General features: G+C 41.1%; 1 protein-coding gene across 6 annotated transcripts in view; it reads left to right on the top strand.

Annotated features, from left to right (window-relative positions):
- Tet3 (tet methylcytosine dioxygenase 3) overlaps nucleotides 1–17,872 on the top strand; it is a 110,007-nt gene that overhangs the window by 75,135 nt on the left and 17,000 nt on the right. For all 6 annotated transcript variants that reach the window (XM_013514634.1, XM_013514633.1, XM_013514636.1 and 3 more), the window contains 2 exons: nucleotides 6,802–6,892; nucleotides 13,396–13,489. In XM_013514634.1, the coding sequence (XP_013370088.1) occupies nucleotides 6,802–6,892; nucleotides 13,396–13,489 (185 nt within the window). The remainder of the gene's footprint in view (nucleotides 1–6,801; nucleotides 6,893–13,395; nucleotides 13,490–17,872) is intronic.

Raw genomic sequence — 17,872 nt, 5'->3', positions numbered from 1 at the left:
CTCAGCCTCCCAAGTGCTGAGATTATAAGTGTGTGCCATTACACCTGGCTAGGAGATATTTACATAATAAGACATTGGTAGTGTTGGGGAATGTGTGTGTATGTATGTTTAGTTTTATAACTAAAAAAAACATGCTTTGTTTTCAAATTTCTTCCCATAGACTATCTTCTCTCCATGCAGACATACACTCAGAGAAAGGGATACAATTAAAAGAAACTGCTTTTATGATACTCCTTGGGCTGCCTTGTAAACTGCTCAGAGTGGCTTTGGTTTCGTTTGGCTCTTGGAGCATGTCTGCCCTGGGTATTTCAGTGGCCTCCCAGAGGAACCTGACCAGCCGGTTTCTAGGTTGGCTTGGTTTAGAGCTTCATATCTTCTGTCCCAACTGCTAGAATGAAGTTGCCAAGATTTAGTTTCCATCTTCTTCTTGAAAGTCTGTTTTTTGTCCTTAACCATATGAGTTGTGAGTTTTTCAGATTTGGGGCAAGAGGCAGTCACCAAAACCTACATTATGTTCCAGTTCCAGTCTAAGACCCTATAGCCAGTTCACTACTTTGACTTTTCTCCAGACAATAGAAACTGGGACAGAGCCCAGAAGCCGTGGCGTGTTCTTCTATTTTATTTTCTGTATACCATGCGGTCTTCTAGCACCTATAAAGAGCTTTCAGGCCACTACCTCCAACACCCACATTCTCCTATTCTCCTTCCCTCCCCACCCTACCCCATCGCTTGCGTTCTTCTGTAAGTCTTCTCTGTGTATGGTTCAAAATAATGTATATTTGGTGCGGGTAGTTTCTAACTATAATTGAAACCATCCACTTGTGAAGCATCTAAGCATGGTACTTTAGATCTCCTCTAATCCTGAGCAATTCTGCAATGCATAAATATTATTTTAACTGCTGTAAGACTTACGAGGGTTATGTAACTTGCCCACAGTGACACAATTGTTTGGCAGAACCTGGACAATAGCAACCCATTGAGTTCATATTATGTGCCAACAACTGTGCTAAGCCCTTTATGTATTTTCCTGGTGAAGGCATGGGGATTAGAGAAGTTGGGAACATAACGCATCATGGTTCCCCAGGTCTCTGTCCACAAGACCTATGTTTGTTGTTCTGCGCCCCATTAACAGTCACATAATGGGTTGGGATCCATGCCCTGATATTGCTATTGTGTACAAGATCTGAGAAAGTCCAGCAAGGCTTCGCAGGAAAAGTGGCATTTAAACTAGGTCTTAAGACGTGAGTTTTTCCAAAGGAAGAAATAAGGGAAGACATCACTGTCATTGAAAAAATATAGAGACACAGGGGTACTTTACAGTGTGGCAGGAGGTTGTGGGCAGGATACAGGGTCAGGAATTGTGTGAAAGAGGCCTAGTGGGGGACTAAGGACAGTGCTCTGGAGTTTGAGTTCTGTCTTCTGTCTAGTGTGGAGTCATTCAGTGGGAAATGGTGTGAGATTTCTGTTTTGGAAACATAACTGGTGATTATTGGATAGGATGATGTAGAAGAGAGGAGACCAGTTAGGAGACCATGATAATAACTCAGGCAAGAGCCTGACAGAGGAGAGGGAGGGATGAATGAAGAGACTCCATGAGCAAGAGGTGTGAGTGGGAGGCAGTTTTGATCAGTTCCTCTGAGTGGCTCCATATAGTGTTGCTATTTTTTGTTTTGTTTTGTCTTGTTTTTTGAGATAGAGTCTTGCTATGTATTTCATGCTGTCCTTAAACTCACAGCAGTCTTCCTGCCTCAGCCTTCTGAGTTCTGAGATTTCAGGTGTGTGCTACTACACCTGGCCTACCTTTAAAAAAAAAAAAAATACCAGGAACACAGCTGAACTTAGTTTACACCTGCCGCTTACTCTGCTATTTTTAGTGGATGTGTGATTGTGTATGTATGCTAACTCTAGCACGTTATACATGCTATACAGAAAGTCTGTCCCCCCGACAAATATCTTGGAAATTGTTTTCGGTCAGTAAATCTGCAGCTGCCTAATTCCAGCTGCTTACAGTCTCATTCTAGGGATGTGACTTAATCTGTTTAGCCAGTTCTTAATGATAGACATTTAAGTTTCTGATATTTTTCCATTATAATGATACAATGAATATTCATGTGTACTTATTTTAAACATATGCAAATATAACCAAATTCCTAGAAATAAATTCTTTGAAATTGCCGGATCAAATAGATTGTGCATTTGTAGTTTTAATATGCAGTATGCTAAATACTTTCCATACTGCTTATTTCTGATACCCTCAACAACAAAGTGAGTTATCAGGATTTTTGATGATGACTTATCTGAAAGGAGAAGAATGGTATCTTATTGTAGTTTTATGTATGATTGAGCCATTTGCATGTCTCTAAAATTCACTTTTACCTTTTTTTTTCCATTTTTCTTGCATTAGTGATCTTAATCAGGTTTTTGTTTGGTGCAAATTCCTTATATTTCTCAGTATGCTGTTTGTCTTCAGCTTGACTTCTGGTGTTATTACTATAAAGTTTTCTTTAGTCAAATTTATCAGGGTTTTTCATGTTGTACCTTATAGAAGTTCTTCCTTACTCTATGGTTATTTTATAATTTCTTCCAATTTTTTTCCAGCACTGGCATATTTTTTATTTGATGCTTTCAAACATGGATCAAACTTTTACCTCCCCCCACTTATCCCAGGACTGTGCATTGAAAATTTAAAATTTCCTCATTGATATGCAATACCATTAAGTATTTATGTGTGGGTCTTATCTAACCAGCTAGGTCATACACTTTTTAAAGGCAGTAATTGGGTTTTATCCAGTCTTATATCCCCATAAAGCTGAGCATAATATTCTGCAAAAAGTAGGTAGAAATTAGCCATGCATGGTAGTGTGTACCTATAATCCCAGCAGTCTGGAAGGTTGAAGCACAGTCTGGAAGGTTGAAGCAGGAGGACTGCAGACCTGAGCCCTGCTTGGGCAGTTTGGCAATTTATCAAGACCTATCTCAGAAAAAGGACTAGGGATGTAGCTCAATTTGAAGGCCTATTCCTCAGTACTAAAAAACAAAATTTCTTACATTTAAAAAATCTTGACTTTTATACATGACAGTACATAGACATTTATGTACAGTTCAATGAAAATTTATAAAATGAACACATGCATAGCAACCTAGATCAGGCAAACCTTTCAGAGCTTTCAGTGATAACAAACAGCCAGCTGCATGCATGCTGTAGGTTCACCACCATGGACCTAGGTGGAGAAATAGACCACCTCTAACTCTCCAGGGTTCTCTGTATTCCCTTCATGTCACATTCCTTTCCTGTCCCTTGGAGGCCATCATGCTGTTAACTTTCGTGATACTGATTACTCAGCCTTTTTTTGTATTAAGGTTGAACCATATGAAATTGCCATTTTTACAAGAAACAATCATTGAATATCAGCAAGTTCATATTTCAGCCTCGTAATTTTACTACTGTGAATCTCTAAACAGTACAGGCTAGCTGAGCCACTTTGACCATTTTTTTAATTGACTCATTGCATTTTTTGTACTATGCTGTGGATCTTTGACTCACTGTGTTGTAGAAGTCAGCCATGGGGATACAAGTTGTTGATTCTCATTGCTAGATATATTTATTCCATTGTGTGACTACTGTGTTTTATTTATCTATTCCACTGTTGCTGGATTATGCCAAGATGCAGGTCCCAGGGAACCTTTCTTTTTTTTTTTTTTTTTGGTACCGGTGCTGCTGAGCTATTTCCCGGCCGTGTTGCTGGATTATGGATTGTGTCTTAGTTTGCGCTGCTGTAACAAAAATAGCATATGCTGGATGTATTTCCCACAATTCTGAAGGCTGAGAATTCCAAAGTCCAAGTGCCGGCGGATCCAGTATCTGGTTAGAGCCTCTTTCTGACAGCCGTCTCCTCTCTCAGTCCTTGCTTGGCCTGGGGTTGAGGTAAGGGTGCACTCACCCTGTGTCTCTACTTGTAAAGGGCATTAATTTTATTCACAGAACCTACACTGTTTGGACCTGACTCTCAAAACCTCACCTTCTATTACTATCAGTCACACTGGGGGTTAGACTTCAGTGTGTGAGTTTGGGAGGGCATGGTATTCTACCCAGAGTAGGTTGTTTCCAATTTTGACTATAAATTGCAAACAGTGTAACTGTGAAAACCCTTTTATATGTGTTTTGATGTGTGTGATCAGAATTTCTTATAGTATAAGATCGCAAATTATGATTTATTCCCTGGTATAGTTTTTAGAAAACTTTTAGCTAGACGTGGTGCCATATCCCTATAATCTCTAGCAGGCTGAGGCAGGAGGATTGTCATGAATTTGAGGCCAGCTTGAACTATATGGTGAGACCCTGTCATGAAAAACAACAGTTTTTATTTTGAAATAATTTTGTTTACAGGAGAGTTGCAAAGTTGGTTCAGAGTATTTCTGTATACCCTTATTTTCCCTAATATATATGCCTTACGTAGTAACAGTATATTTAAAACAGAAATTAATGTTGGTACAATGCTCTTAATGACAGATTTTAAAATTTTCAACAGATTTTTAAATTTTTAACAGATTTTTCCACTATTATTCTTTTTGTGTTCTAGGAATGAGTGTAGTATACAATGTTGCATTTAGTTGTCACATTTCCTTAGACATGAAACGGGCTGGGGATTTAGCTCAGCGGCAAAGCACCCACCTGGCAAGCACAAGGTTGTGAGTTCAGTTCCCAGTACCGGAGAAAGACCAAAAAAAAAAAGACAAAAAAAAAAAAAAAGCCATGAAACAAACTTATCAACTGAAGTATGTATACTAATATGTATATAGTTGTTCTTGCTTTTAGCCTTGTAGTATCTGAATTTTTTTTTTTTTTTTTGGTGGGGGGACCGGAAATTGAACTCACGACCTTGTGCTTGCCAGGCAGGTGCTGTGCCGCTGAGCTACATTCGCAGCCCTAGCCTTATAGTGTCTGATCAGAACACTTTATTATGTAGCCTTGGGAGTCTTATTTCCTTCACTTAGAAAAATTCATTTAAAACTCACTCATGGGGCTGAGCATGGTGGCACAGGCGTGAAACCTCAGCACTCTGGGGGGCTGAGATAGGAAGAATGCAAATTCGGACAACTTGGTGACTTAGCAAGACTCTGTCTCAGAGGAGTGGGGAGTGTTGGGGATGTCGCTCAGTGCAAAGGCCCTGGCTTCAGTCCTCAGTATGCCACCCCCAAAAAATTCCGGATATAGTATATGCTTATTATCTCTGGGAGGCTGAGGCAGGAGTCACAACTTTGGACCCCACTTCTTAGAAACTTAGTGACTTAGCAAGACCAGGGTCTCATAAATAAAAATAAAGGCTGGGGATGTAGCTCAGTGTGAAGATCCCGGGTTCCATCTATGGTACCCACCCCCACAAACCTCATTCATGTTTTTACATGAATCAATACTATGTTCATTTTTTTAAATTGAGGTGAGCTTCACATGCCATGAAATTAACCATTTTAAAGTGAGCACTTCAGCAGCACAGAATATTTTCATGATGTTGTGTGAGTACCATTTACCAAGTTCTAGAACATTTCCATTACTCCAAAATTCAATCCACTGGTTAAGCAGTCACACTCGATCTTCCTTCTGCAGCCACCATCTGCTTTTTGGTTTCATATGTTTATCTCTTCTGGATATTTTAGGTCAGTGGATCTTCTTGTATTTCCCTGATTTCGTTTAACTTAATATTTCAAGGCTCGCTCATGTTATAGCATGAGTAAGTACTATCTTATGCTAAGATAGATAAAATATAACATTAGCCACTTTAAAAATATTTGTGTGGATACAACTTAATGGCACTCAGGCAACTGCCATTATGGTCATACATTAATGGCAACTGTCACCACTATTTCCAAAACTTTGTCATCACCCTAAACAGAAATTCTGTGCCCATTGAGCAATAACTCTGTGTGCCTCATTTCAGTCTGATAACCTCTAATCTGCTTTTTGTCTCTATGAATTTTCCTCTCCTAGATACTTTGTGTAAGTGGAAGCAAATAGTATTTGTCCTTTTGTGTGTGGGTTTGTTTTTTGTTTTGTTTTGAGACAGGGTCTCACTATGTTGTTCAGGCTGATCCTGAACTCACTATGTATGTAGCCCAGGCTGGCTTTGAACTCACAGCAATCCTCCTGCCCCCACTTCTGAGTGCCGGGATTACAATCGTGTGCCATCACGCCTGGCTGTCATTTTGCATTTGATGTATTTTACTTAGTATAATGTTTTCCAGGTTCATCCATATAATAGCGTTTATGAAAACTTCCCTTCCTTTTTAAGGGTGAATAATATTCCATTGTATGAATATACTGCATTTAACGTTTCCATCCATCTGTTGATGCACACTTGCTTTGTTTATGACTCTTGGTTGTAGATGATACTGCTGTGAGCATTGACACTGAGTCCCTTTCGTAGCTTCCTTGGAGTAGCTTGCTAACCCTGATCTAGAGTGGGTGTATAGAAGTAGACTTGCTGGGTCATACATGTGCAGCTGTTTAGCTTTACTGGGTAACTGGTGAGATGAATTGCCAAATAGTTAGACCACAGTCTTGACAACAATTGGTATTTTCAGATTTCTAAATTTTTGTTCATTTGGTGGCGATGTGTAATGATATTTTATTGCAATTTTACTGTATTTCCTGCTTTCTGAAGGAATAGAACATGTTTCAAATAATTATGAGCCATTTGAGTTTCCTGCTTTGTAACATCTAATATTCCTACTTGTTTTTTGCTGTTAAATGAATGTTGACTAATTGATATCTTCAGATAACACTTACTGTTGTTGTTTCTGCAGAGCAAATAGTGGAGAAAGATGAAGGTCCATACTATACTCATCTAGGATCTGGCCCCACAGTAGCTTCTATCCGGGAACTCATGGAGGAGCGGTGAGTGTTACACAGATATTGAAGGGGAAATGGTGGGTTATGGGCATATGGACTTAAAGGCCCTCTCATTTTCATTGCCTTGTATGCAAAAAGGCAGTCTTGGTGTCCACACTGTACAGTCTACTTGTGTGTGTCAGCCCTCCATAAGCTCCCTTCTCTTCTTCCTGAAGCATTCTTAGAACATGGCTGTGTGGTTGCGTGTCCTGCAGTGTTAGCTTCCCACAATCCGAGTCTTGCCTATAGCTTTCTCATGGTGTTACTTAGCATGCTCTTCTGCCCTCTGTAAGTCCCGTAAACTGGTAGAGCTAGAGGTCTGATTGTAATCAGGTTGTTTTTGTTTCTCCTCCCTCCCTCCCCCAGAAATACTTCATAGGTGCTATCATGTCTTGGTTTCTAGTATGTCAAGATGTTCTAGGCTCATGTACATTTGTCCAAGAAGTCTTGATTCCTTTTATTGTTGGAAAAAGTATTTAGGAAACAGACTCTGAGTACTAAGGGCACTCGTTGCTACAGTGAGTTATTTCTGGTTTTTAGGCCATTTCAGTAGAAAGATCTAAGTCGTATCTGGTACAACTTTAATTTTTGTGTAGTTTTAATTTTTGTTATTTTTAGTGGTTAAATGCATCACAAGTTTATATGGACATTCAGATTCAAAACTGTAGAGTTTTTACTTAATAGTTCTCTTTTGTAAAGCTGTTTTTATAGATTAGAGCCTAAAATCTATGTGCATGTCCACAGCAGGTCGTAAATACTCGTGAGTTTTGGTCTATACAGGGGTAACAAGCTTGGTGGGTGAGAATGTGGATGCTAGAGATAGATTGGGGTCTAGTGCTGGCCCTGCCACTTACTGCTGAGCCTTTAGGTAATTGGTATATTCCTCTGTGACTCAGCTTTCTTATCTACAAAATAGAGATAATGACAAAAGTACACACATTGTGGAAGTATTGTGAGGATAAACTGCAGAAGTACACTGTGGGAGAGTCCTAGGGTAACTGAACTGATACGTAAAGCATACTTAGTATTTGTTACAAAGACTGTGTAAGGGGTGGGCAATCTTTACCTCATATACTTAATACACTGATTGCGTTTGTTCTATAATAAGCAGTAACATTTTAAATAAAGGCAGTTGTGATATAGGCATAAACACTTATCCATGTATATTTAATGTGTGGAAGACTGAATTTTTACAAAATCGGGAACCAGATTTTGTCTCACCAGAGGAGCCAAGCTAGTCCTGTCAGTATAGAATGGAACATGATTTTGAACTGAATGCCTGAGAGGTACAGTGGATGGAGATAACTGATCTGCCATACTCATTCTTAATTTCTAGTACCATCTGAAAACATTTATATTCAAAGTAGCCCATCATAAAAGTATCTGGCTAGAGGCCCATTCTGTAAATTTAGTCTTGATGTAAGGGACACTTCTGATCCCATAAGAACAAAGCCGGTTTAAAGTGTATGTGTTGTACATGTTTGCTGCATGTGGCCACACGTGTGTGCTGTACTTTCCAGATTGGACCAGGCAGCATTTGGCCAGTAATTTTTATAAGGAGAGTCAACATGATTGTTTGCTGCAGGGGAGTCAGATGTTTCAGTTTGATCTGGGATCAGTGTTTATTTTTTGCTTTTGCTTCTGGGAGAGTTTGGGGGTAATTTATGAGATTGATAGACATCTCTAAAAATCTTTTAATTATGGAACAGTACATTTTGAAACAAGGATTAAGAGATAATGATAAAGTAGAGATCTGTGGAGGTTTTTTTTCTCATTGCTTTAAAAATTGTAACAGCCATTGTATCTTTGGGATTTTTTTTTTTTTTGGTTTTGGTTTTTTTCTGGTACCGGGAATCAAACTCACGACGTTGTCCTTGCCAGGCAGGTGCTGTGCCGCTGAGCTAAATCCCCAGCGCCCCCTTTGGGATTTTATTAATTCCTCAGTTACTGCTTAATTTTTTAAAAAAATTTTTGACGAACTTTGCATGTTTATATCTGGTAATCTGAACAACTACTTTGAGCACAACAATGTACAACCGTTGTTGAATTCCTGTCATACTGGTTTTTTGAAATTCTGTATTGTTTCTAATGTTTTTTTAAAAAATTATAACAGCCAACTGTAAATTTTTTAAAAATTGGTCCAAGGGAGGAATTCCTGTCAAGACCAGGAATATTTGTGTTTTTCCCCAGCAACTGGTTTATTTTTATCTTAAAGACATTGTAAATCATAAACAGATTGCATTTCCTCCTTCATTTTGGTTGCTAATAACTTTAGAGCCAGAGTTTGTCCCCCACACCAAGAATGTGATGTCTAACTTTAGGCCATGGGAGCCTTTTCAGGTCACTCATGAGTACTTCTGACAAGGAGGCTTTAATGTTTTTGATTTCTTATATGAAAAGATACACCAGGCTCATCTCTCAAAAGCACGTACAGTCTAGGCATGGCAGTGCACACCTGTACTCTCAGCACTCTGGGAGGCCAGAGCAGGAGGACTGTAAGTTTGAGTTCATCCTGGGCAACTTAGTGACCCAGCAAGACACTGCCTGGAAATAAGAAGGGCTGGAAGTGTAGCTCAGTGCGAAGCCTGGGTCCAGTCCCGAGTCTCTGTCTCTGTCTGTCTTTATCTGTCACACACACAGTCATATTCTCTTCACCAACAAATCCGTCTTTTTCTCCTTTTTCTCTGATTTCTTCACTTGTTCTTTTTATTTTATAAACCTCCTAAGATCCTTTCTGGGTCCAGGAGGGGAGTGTGTGAATGAGAAAACTCCCCTGTCTGGGGGCTTAGTCTGAATGGGCCTAGCTGTCTCTTTCTGTAGACCATTCCCTCTACTCTCTCTGCGAGACTGCCCTACTGTCAGGAGTCGGCCAAAATCAGGGAGAGGAAATAAATTGAAATCAAGGAGACATTGGTGCTTATAACTTCTCTGGTACAGATTTGGAGAAAGGCAGGGGAGGATGAAAGCAAATCCTAAAATATCCCCATTTATTTATGGGCTTCATACCTCTTGGGTACCCACGTTGTCCTCAATTGTCATAGATAATTGGAATCACTTGTCAAGTTCCTATCTGAGAATGGTGGGGTGCCTAGAGTTTGTGACTGGGTAGGGGATTCTCTGCAGCCTAGGAGTTCATTAAATACTTGTTCTAGAAACAAAGAACCAACGCTGTGCTAGCAAGTCCTCTGAGCTTTGGGGCACCTGACCTCTTTCTGTAGTGGAGCTAACTCTGATGAAGCACAGTTTGAAGCAGAGTGTAGTGGCACATGCCTGTAATTCTAGGAGGCTGAGGCAGGAATATCCAAAGCTTGAGGCCAGCCTGGGCAACTTAGCAAGACCTGTCTCAAGACAAACAACAAAAAGTAAAAGGGGCAGGTACTGGGAACATAACTCAATGTAAAGGCTCTGGGTTCAATCCCCAGTACTGTGGCAGAGTGGGGGAACCACAGCTTTAGAGCAGTAGTTCTTAATCTTGGACAGGTGTCAGAAGCCCCTGGGGGCTGTGAAAGCACAGATCACTGGGTCCCACCTAGCTGATCCAGTGAGTTTGGGATGCGACCCAGGAGCCAAGCTCTCATGCCTCGTTCCGAGGTGAGCCAATGCTGTTGGTCCTGTGATTATGCTAGAAGAGCTCCTGGTTGATTATCAGTTAACTTTTGCAGGGGTGGGGGCGGTTACTGGAAATTAAACACAGTAGCTTCGCACTGAACCGCATCCCCAGCTCTTTGGGGGTTTTTTTGGTTTTTGATTTTTGGGTGGTTTGTTTTTTTGAGACAGAGCCTCATAAGTTTCCCAGGCTGAGCTCAAGCTGTCAACACTCCTGCCTGAGCCTCCTAGAATGTTGGGATTACAGAAGTGGATCACTATGCCCAGCTTTAGAGAAAGGTTTCAGCCTATCCTTGCAGACTTAGTTTAGGGCCTCAGAGTTTATATACAAGAAGAGCCTTTTCGTGATAAGCTAGACATTAAAACGTTTAGGAAGAAAAATAGTTGATTGGTTGTCTTTAAACACAGACAGTTCTGTTTAAAAGAAAAAAGTCTTAGCAGATCAGGCAGTGCCTGGCCCTTTTATTTAAATGCTCTCTAATGTGAAGCTCACTGCAGGACATGTTTCTCCCAAGGACAGAATGGTGGGGAAGGAGCTGGTGGGAAAGCCGGCATCCGTGTCCTCAGCTCACCTTCCTGTGCGGAACTTGATAGTCCCGTCTCGGTGAAGGTCGTGTGGTCACCTCGGGCTGCCCTACCGACAGGCTTGCCAGGCCTGTGCTTGTGGGTGACTGCCTGATAAATGTTTATTGAACTGAGTTGTCCAGGAAGCAGACACAAAGCAGCACTATGTGATCTTTTCCCCATGATGCCGATCACACTACAGAAACTCTGGGTCCTGTCTCCAAACGCTTTTATAAGGAATTAGCAAAACCTTCAAATTTTAATGCTGTAATGATCAGAGGGTCTTTTACTCTTTCAGTGAGCTCTTGAGCAGTAGACCACATGGAACCCTTAGGTCAGCATTTTTAAAAAAACCTTTGTTCTCCTTTTTAACTATACAAATGAAGTAAACTTTTTTTAAAGAAAAAGTCTTGAGTACAGAGTGAATAAGTCTGTCCAACAATCATTCTTCCTAGAAGAAACTTTTTTTTGATGTTTACCCCTAACCTTTCTAAGCACTTACAAAGGTATAGGTATATATAGAGAAAAATACTGAACAAAGAGTAGCCACTCTTCCCCACTGTTGTACCACTGTTCCCAGCCCAATACATTTGTGCGCTTATTTTTGAGGTACTAATTCCTACAGGTGGAATGGATAAGATAAAGACTATGTCCATTTTAAACTGTAATAGCCATGGTAACATTACGCTGTATTAAATAGTATATTATGATATACAATAATCAAGTTGAATAGGTATAGGAATAGAAGGATAGTTTGATTTAGACAGCCTGTTAATAAGTATACCATGTTAACTGCTCAAAGAAGAAAAACCCCATTCAATCACCTATCTCCTGAGATGATAAAAGTTTAATGCACACAAGTTAGTGCTTGATTTAAATCCTTAGGACAGAAGACCCTTAGTAGCACTTTTCAAAGTAAGAAAGTCTTTCTTCCAGGCCAGCCAGCTTCATGCTCAGTGATAAGCTGTTGGGAACATTTTCAGTGAGGGTAAGAAATAAGCAGAGAGGCCTGCTAGCATGTCAGAAGCACTAAGCCAGCTCAGAGACAAGAGACTGGAACAGAGGCATAAAGGGTGGCACAGTGGAAGTCACAGGGCACCATTGCCTCAGATATGGTACAGTAATGTTCCTGAAATGAAAATGTATTAAGATTAAGATGGTTCAATAAGGTGACTTTTATATTATAAATATTTATTGGATTCCTTCATGCTAGGAATTTTGAAGCACTGTAAATAATGTACTCTCTGTAGATTAGCATGTGATCTTCACCAAGCCTAAGAGATAAAAATTTATCTACATTGTATAAATGGGAAACTGAGGCTTTGAGTTCAGCAGTTTGACCAGTTATGTATCAAGAAAGTGGCTGGGGCTGGAAATATAGCTCAGTGGCACAGCGCCTGCCTGGCAAATGTGAGGTCCTGGTTTGATCCCCAGTACCAAAAAAGAAAGAAAGAAAGAAAGAAAGAAAGAAAGAAAGAAAGAAAGGAAGGAAGGAAGGAAGAAAGGAAGAAAGGAAGAAAGGAAGAAAGGAAGAAAGGAAGAAAGGAAGAAAGAAAAAGAAAGAAAAAGAAAGAAAAAGAAAGAAAAAGAAAGTGGCTAGGCAGGCACCTAGTGTGTGTACCTCTCATGCTGTGCTTGAGTCACACTTGCCCCCATATAGTTGTGTGGCCTTGAGAAGGTTGGTTTATGTCTGGGGCTGTAATTTCACCACCTCTGAACATGATGTAGCTGATGAGATGGTCCTAGAGACCTAAGGTTCTGCAACGCTAAGTATATGGGCCAGAAAAGTGGTATGTGCAGGAACCAGAAATGTCTGCTATCCTCCAGTACATGGGCACCCAGTGTTCGTGTGTGGTAGTGTCTTTCCTCTCCCCTTAGCTATTTGTCATATTCAGAGGTCAGCTTGGGTGATTAAAAGGGAAAATAGGGTTTCCCCCATTTATTTCCTTTTGTGTATTGAATATGTGACTAGCTCTCAGGATGACTCAACTAACAGGACTAGGGACAAATGCCTATAATTCGCCTTTGGTTTCAGGCCCCTTCTTGGAGGCTCAGGCAATCATCAGGGACATTCTCTCTGACTGCCCCTCTGCCTTGAGAGAGAGATGAGCCAGATGTACAGAACTGGGGAAGGGGCAGGTGAGCCAAGGCCTGGGAACCTGGAAGCAGCCAGTGTCCCCGGGGGAGCTTCTGAGCAGAGAATAACCATTTAAACATTTTTCTTCCTTCTCTGTTGACCCCATAGTAACCAGAAACCCTAACTGAAGCATACCAGGGCCTGCTTTTCTGTCCTCCTTTGAGGTTCCACTATGCTCATGAAGGCTTCTGTTTCCCTCTAGGTATGGAGAGAAAGGGAAAGCCATCCGAATCGAGAAGGTCATCTACACTGGGAAGGAAGGGAAGAGCTCCCGCGGGTGCCCCATTGCAAAGTGGGTGAGTATCATCTATAGGCCGCCTCACTCCACTTTCTTATAGGCCCTGTGTCTAGAGCCTGGGTTTTGTTTTCCAGCAAGGGTTCACTCCTGTATTTGCAGCTTGGATGCTCCCATCTCATGCGATGGGGGAGTACCTGTCCCCCTCCAACTTGCAGTGAAGGTAGAACTTTGTAGAAGAGCACCCCTTCCTCCTACTCCCACCCAACAACCAATACCTCAGTATCTTCAGCTAAAATCAGTGTGCCTGACAAATTCTAGACCTGACTGACCAGGACTTGGGGAAAAAGTCAAGGCACACCATGGGTATCCAAGGAGTATACTGCAAAAATAACCTGAGAACACAGTGGGCAAACCAAGAGAGCACTTGGGGAATGCCTGCTAGTAAGATGACCTGTGCAAAATATGGAAGATGCCAAACATGGGAAGGAGGGAGTGCCCAGGGAACATTCAGAGGTTCAGGGTGAACGCAGACGTGCACACTAAGGCTAGCAGAAACAAGCTTGATAGGTGCTCCTTGGGCCAAAGAGCAAAGGGTAAAAGTAGTAGAGGTCAGAAAGCAGGTATTTGAAGGTCCATCATGTCATAGTGTAGAGGAATCAGGAAACCTCGGGGGCTAAAATCAAACCCTTTAGGGGAGGGCAAGCTTTGCTTTCTGTGAGCTGTTGTACTGCCCATGGTTCATGCTCAGAGAATTCCTGCTCAGAGACTTTACAGTTCTCCCACAAGATTTGAACTGTCCATGTTACAGTGCTCAGAGGTTGGTGTGTTCGTGTCTCTCTCTGGCCTTTGATTTTACATTTTTGTGCACTCTACCCTGCTGGGCTCCTTCAGAGGAGTGTGACCATGGACCTGCTTTCTTCAAGTTTTGAGTGTATGCATAGACTCAGTTCAAAGGCCACAAGAAGCTATCTACTTGTGCCTGATGACATTTGTGCATTTGCTCCTCGGGAAGCCACAATGACATAGCCTCAGTTGTAGCTTTGGCTGGTTGGGTGTCCCATTGTATGCTCTGAACACATGACCTATGAATGCATTTAGTCAGCAAGTACCCCAGGCAGTGAGCAAAGGTTGACCATAGTGTCTTAAAATCTCTAGCCATCGGACCACTGTCTTACCGGTGTCCATGTGTTGATTCCCGTGACATGCTGAGCTCAGTCTGTGGGGAGCCAGACAATGACATGAAGTTATCATAGGATATATTACTTAATAACTTATTGATGTATTAATGATTTCCAAAATACAATTTTAAACATAATACAATCAATGCTTCAGTAAGGAGGCATCAGTATCACCTTGCCTCAAAGCAAGAACTCCCAGCCTGATCTGTGTTTCATTTCGTATGCAAACTATCCTTTAAAAGTTAGAAGGAAGTTCCCGAACATGCTCTGTGACATAGATGAACCTTAAGGACATTACACTTAGCAAAGTAAGCTGGTCACAAAAAGGACAAAGTTTATGATGTCAGAGGTACCCGGAGGAATTAAATGCATAGAGACAGAGAGTAGAATGGTATTTGCCACAGGCTATCAGGAGGGAAGAATGGAGAATTAGTTGTTTAATGAATAAAATTTCAGTTTTGCAAGGTGAAGAAGTTCTGGAGATGGTGATGGTTGCACAACAATGTGAATGTATCTAATAGCACTGAAGTGGACACTTACATGGTACATTTTATGCAGTATATATTTCACCACCACCACAACAAAAAATGAATGTGGTGCTCACATTTTAAAGGAGGAAATTTCATGTAAAATTCTGTATTTCTGTTTTTTTCCTGTAAAATTCCTGCCCTTTTGGATCAGTGAATATCTTCATTTTGCCATGGTCCACACCACTCCCTGGCCTGGCATCAGGCCCATTTCCTCCTCATTGGTGTTGCCTGCTTGTCTACCCCTTTTTACCACTGCTCCTGCCCAGGAATACTGGTAACCACATCTGTCTGCAGTGCCGGCATCTCCTGAGCTCCAGGCCCACTCTGCTGAGGCCTAGTAGAAATAACTGATCAGGTGTTGCAGGGTTGCCTGACACTAGGACGCTTCCAGGCCTCCATTCGACACCACCGCACCAGTCTGCTAAGCCTCAGAATGTGGAAGTCACTAAGACCTTCCCAGTCCCTCCGTCCCTGTAGGCAGGTGGTCCCAAAGTCACTTTTCTCCCAGATGTCTCTGGAATTCATTTTTGTTTTTCATTCTTTACCCACTGCCATAGTTTAGGACTTTATCCATGTTTACTTGCTCTTCGTCTTTCCAGCACATCCTCCTTTCCCAAGGCGTGAAACTGTTTGGTAAGACTGCTTACCTGCCTTCACAGATCCCTGCTTTGAAGCCTTGTCCTTCTCTCTGCCTCTCATCTCTCCTCCGTCTTTCTTCAGCCCGCCCCTGCTCTGCGCTCCCTCCTTGCATATGGCCGCAGTTTCTTGGGGTCCTTTGGGGACATTCAGCCACCTCACTCCCCAGCTCCCAGGACCCTTTGTCTGGATGCATCTTTTTGCTTGAGGAGGGAATTAGAACCTGAACAAGGGAAGGCCCAGGTCCTGAGCAGCAGAGCAGTGCCATGCCCAGAGCCATTTTTAAAAACTTCACTAACAATTTACAGACTTTATAGTTTTTTACTAATAATTTACAGACTTTATAGTTCAGTTACTTAAAGTGCACAATTCAATACTTGGGGGTATGTCATTTTTTAAAATTATGGTATACATGTGTGTATCATAATTGATATATATTTATATCAAAATTTGTTATTTTAACCATTTTAAGGGTCCAGATCAATAGTATTAAACATGTTCATATTGTCATCCAACCATCACTACAGTCGGATTCCAAAACTTTGTCGTTATCCCCAAGCGAAACATTCTACTCATTAACAGTAACTCCTTGTTTCCTCCTCCCTAGTCTCTCTCTGATAACCTCTAATCTGCTTTCTGTCCCTATGAATCTATTCTAGGCACTTCATATTTGTGGAATTATAAAATATTTGTCCTTTGTGTCTGACTTACTTCACTTAGCTTAATGCTTTCAGAGTTCATCTGTGTTTCATGTGTCAGAATTTTATTCCTTTTTATGGCCAAATAATTGTGTTGCACATACATACCATATTTTGTTTACCTACTCATCTGATAGACACTTGAGTCATTTCCACCTCTTGTGAATCACACTGGAAATGACATATGTGTGCAATTATCTGAGTTCCTGCACTTATTCTCTCGGGTACATTGCAAGTCATAGACTTGCTCGATCCTACAAAGGGTGCTCAAAATACATGGTAAATATTTAAATTTGTTTAAAAACTTCTTTACACTAAAAGACACATTGCCATTAGCCCCTGTAAAATATTCCCCCTCACTTTGAACACATTTATCTCATCATTCTTACCACCCCAGCAGTTCTGAAAGTCCTCTTTTCATATGATCAAGTACACAGGGAGTGCTGCTGCCAAGTGCCATCGGGCAGAAAGGCAAGCTCATAAAAACATTGTAATGTGAGCTGGGCATGGTGGCACACACCTGTTACCCAGCACTCTGGGAGGCTGAGGCAGGGGCATTGCAAATTCAGTCCTACCCTGGGTCACTTAGAGACTTAGTTAAGACCCTGTCTCAAAATTAAAAATGAAAAAAGGGGCGGATGGGGTTGTAACTCAATGCAGAGGCCCTAGGTTCAATCCCCAGGAGGGAAAAAACAGTGTGCTACCATCCACCTTATTTACAGGATCTGGCACTGTGGACTTGTGACTCTTCCTCAGTCAAAATGACCTTGAAATGTTAATGTTTTGGCTCAGCTCAGGACACTGAAGGAACCATGATAGCACAGCTAAAGACTGTCATGAAAGAGGACTTCTAGAACTGCTTCAGAAAGTGACAAGAATGATGGGATAAGTGTGTTTGAAGTGAAGGGGGAGTATTTTAAAGGCGATTAATGGCAATGTGTCTTTCACTGTAATAAATGATTTATTTATTTAGACACTCACCATAGCTTTCAGTCACACCTGGTATGTTTAACATAGTGAGGAACCCCTATGTTTAATTCTGTGTTTAACTTTCTGATGTCTTCCACAGTGCCGAGTCCCTTGCTTTTTTTAAACTAACAACATTTAGATATACCACATTTTCTTGGAAGATATTTTAGGACAACATAAAATCTCCAACTACATTTTGGCTTACAATTTTATCTGTGTATTTTTTTACCCCTAAACCTATGTGAGGCACCAATATCTTAGACTTCGTAGTAGTTGTTTTTTTAGTTTTGCTATTAAAATTTTTCTGTGTTTTTCACTTGTTAATTATAATGATCTCTTAACCCATGTGATTGCTGTCACCAGGGTGACACTTGTGGAACACTGCCCTAAAGACCTGCACTCCCAGGTCTGCGTAGCAGTGAAGGGTTGT

This window comes from Chinchilla lanigera, unplaced genomic scaffold (genome assembly GCF_000276665.1).
Source record: "Chinchilla lanigera isolate Chin_1 unplaced genomic scaffold, ChiLan1.0 scaffold00023, whole genome shotgun sequence".
In the NCBI taxonomy this organism is placed as follows: Eukaryota; Metazoa; Chordata; class Mammalia; order Rodentia; family Chinchillidae; genus Chinchilla; species Chinchilla lanigera.
The sequence above is the reverse complement of the archived record's forward strand: the minus strand, read 5'-3'. Positions and strand labels throughout refer to the sequence as shown.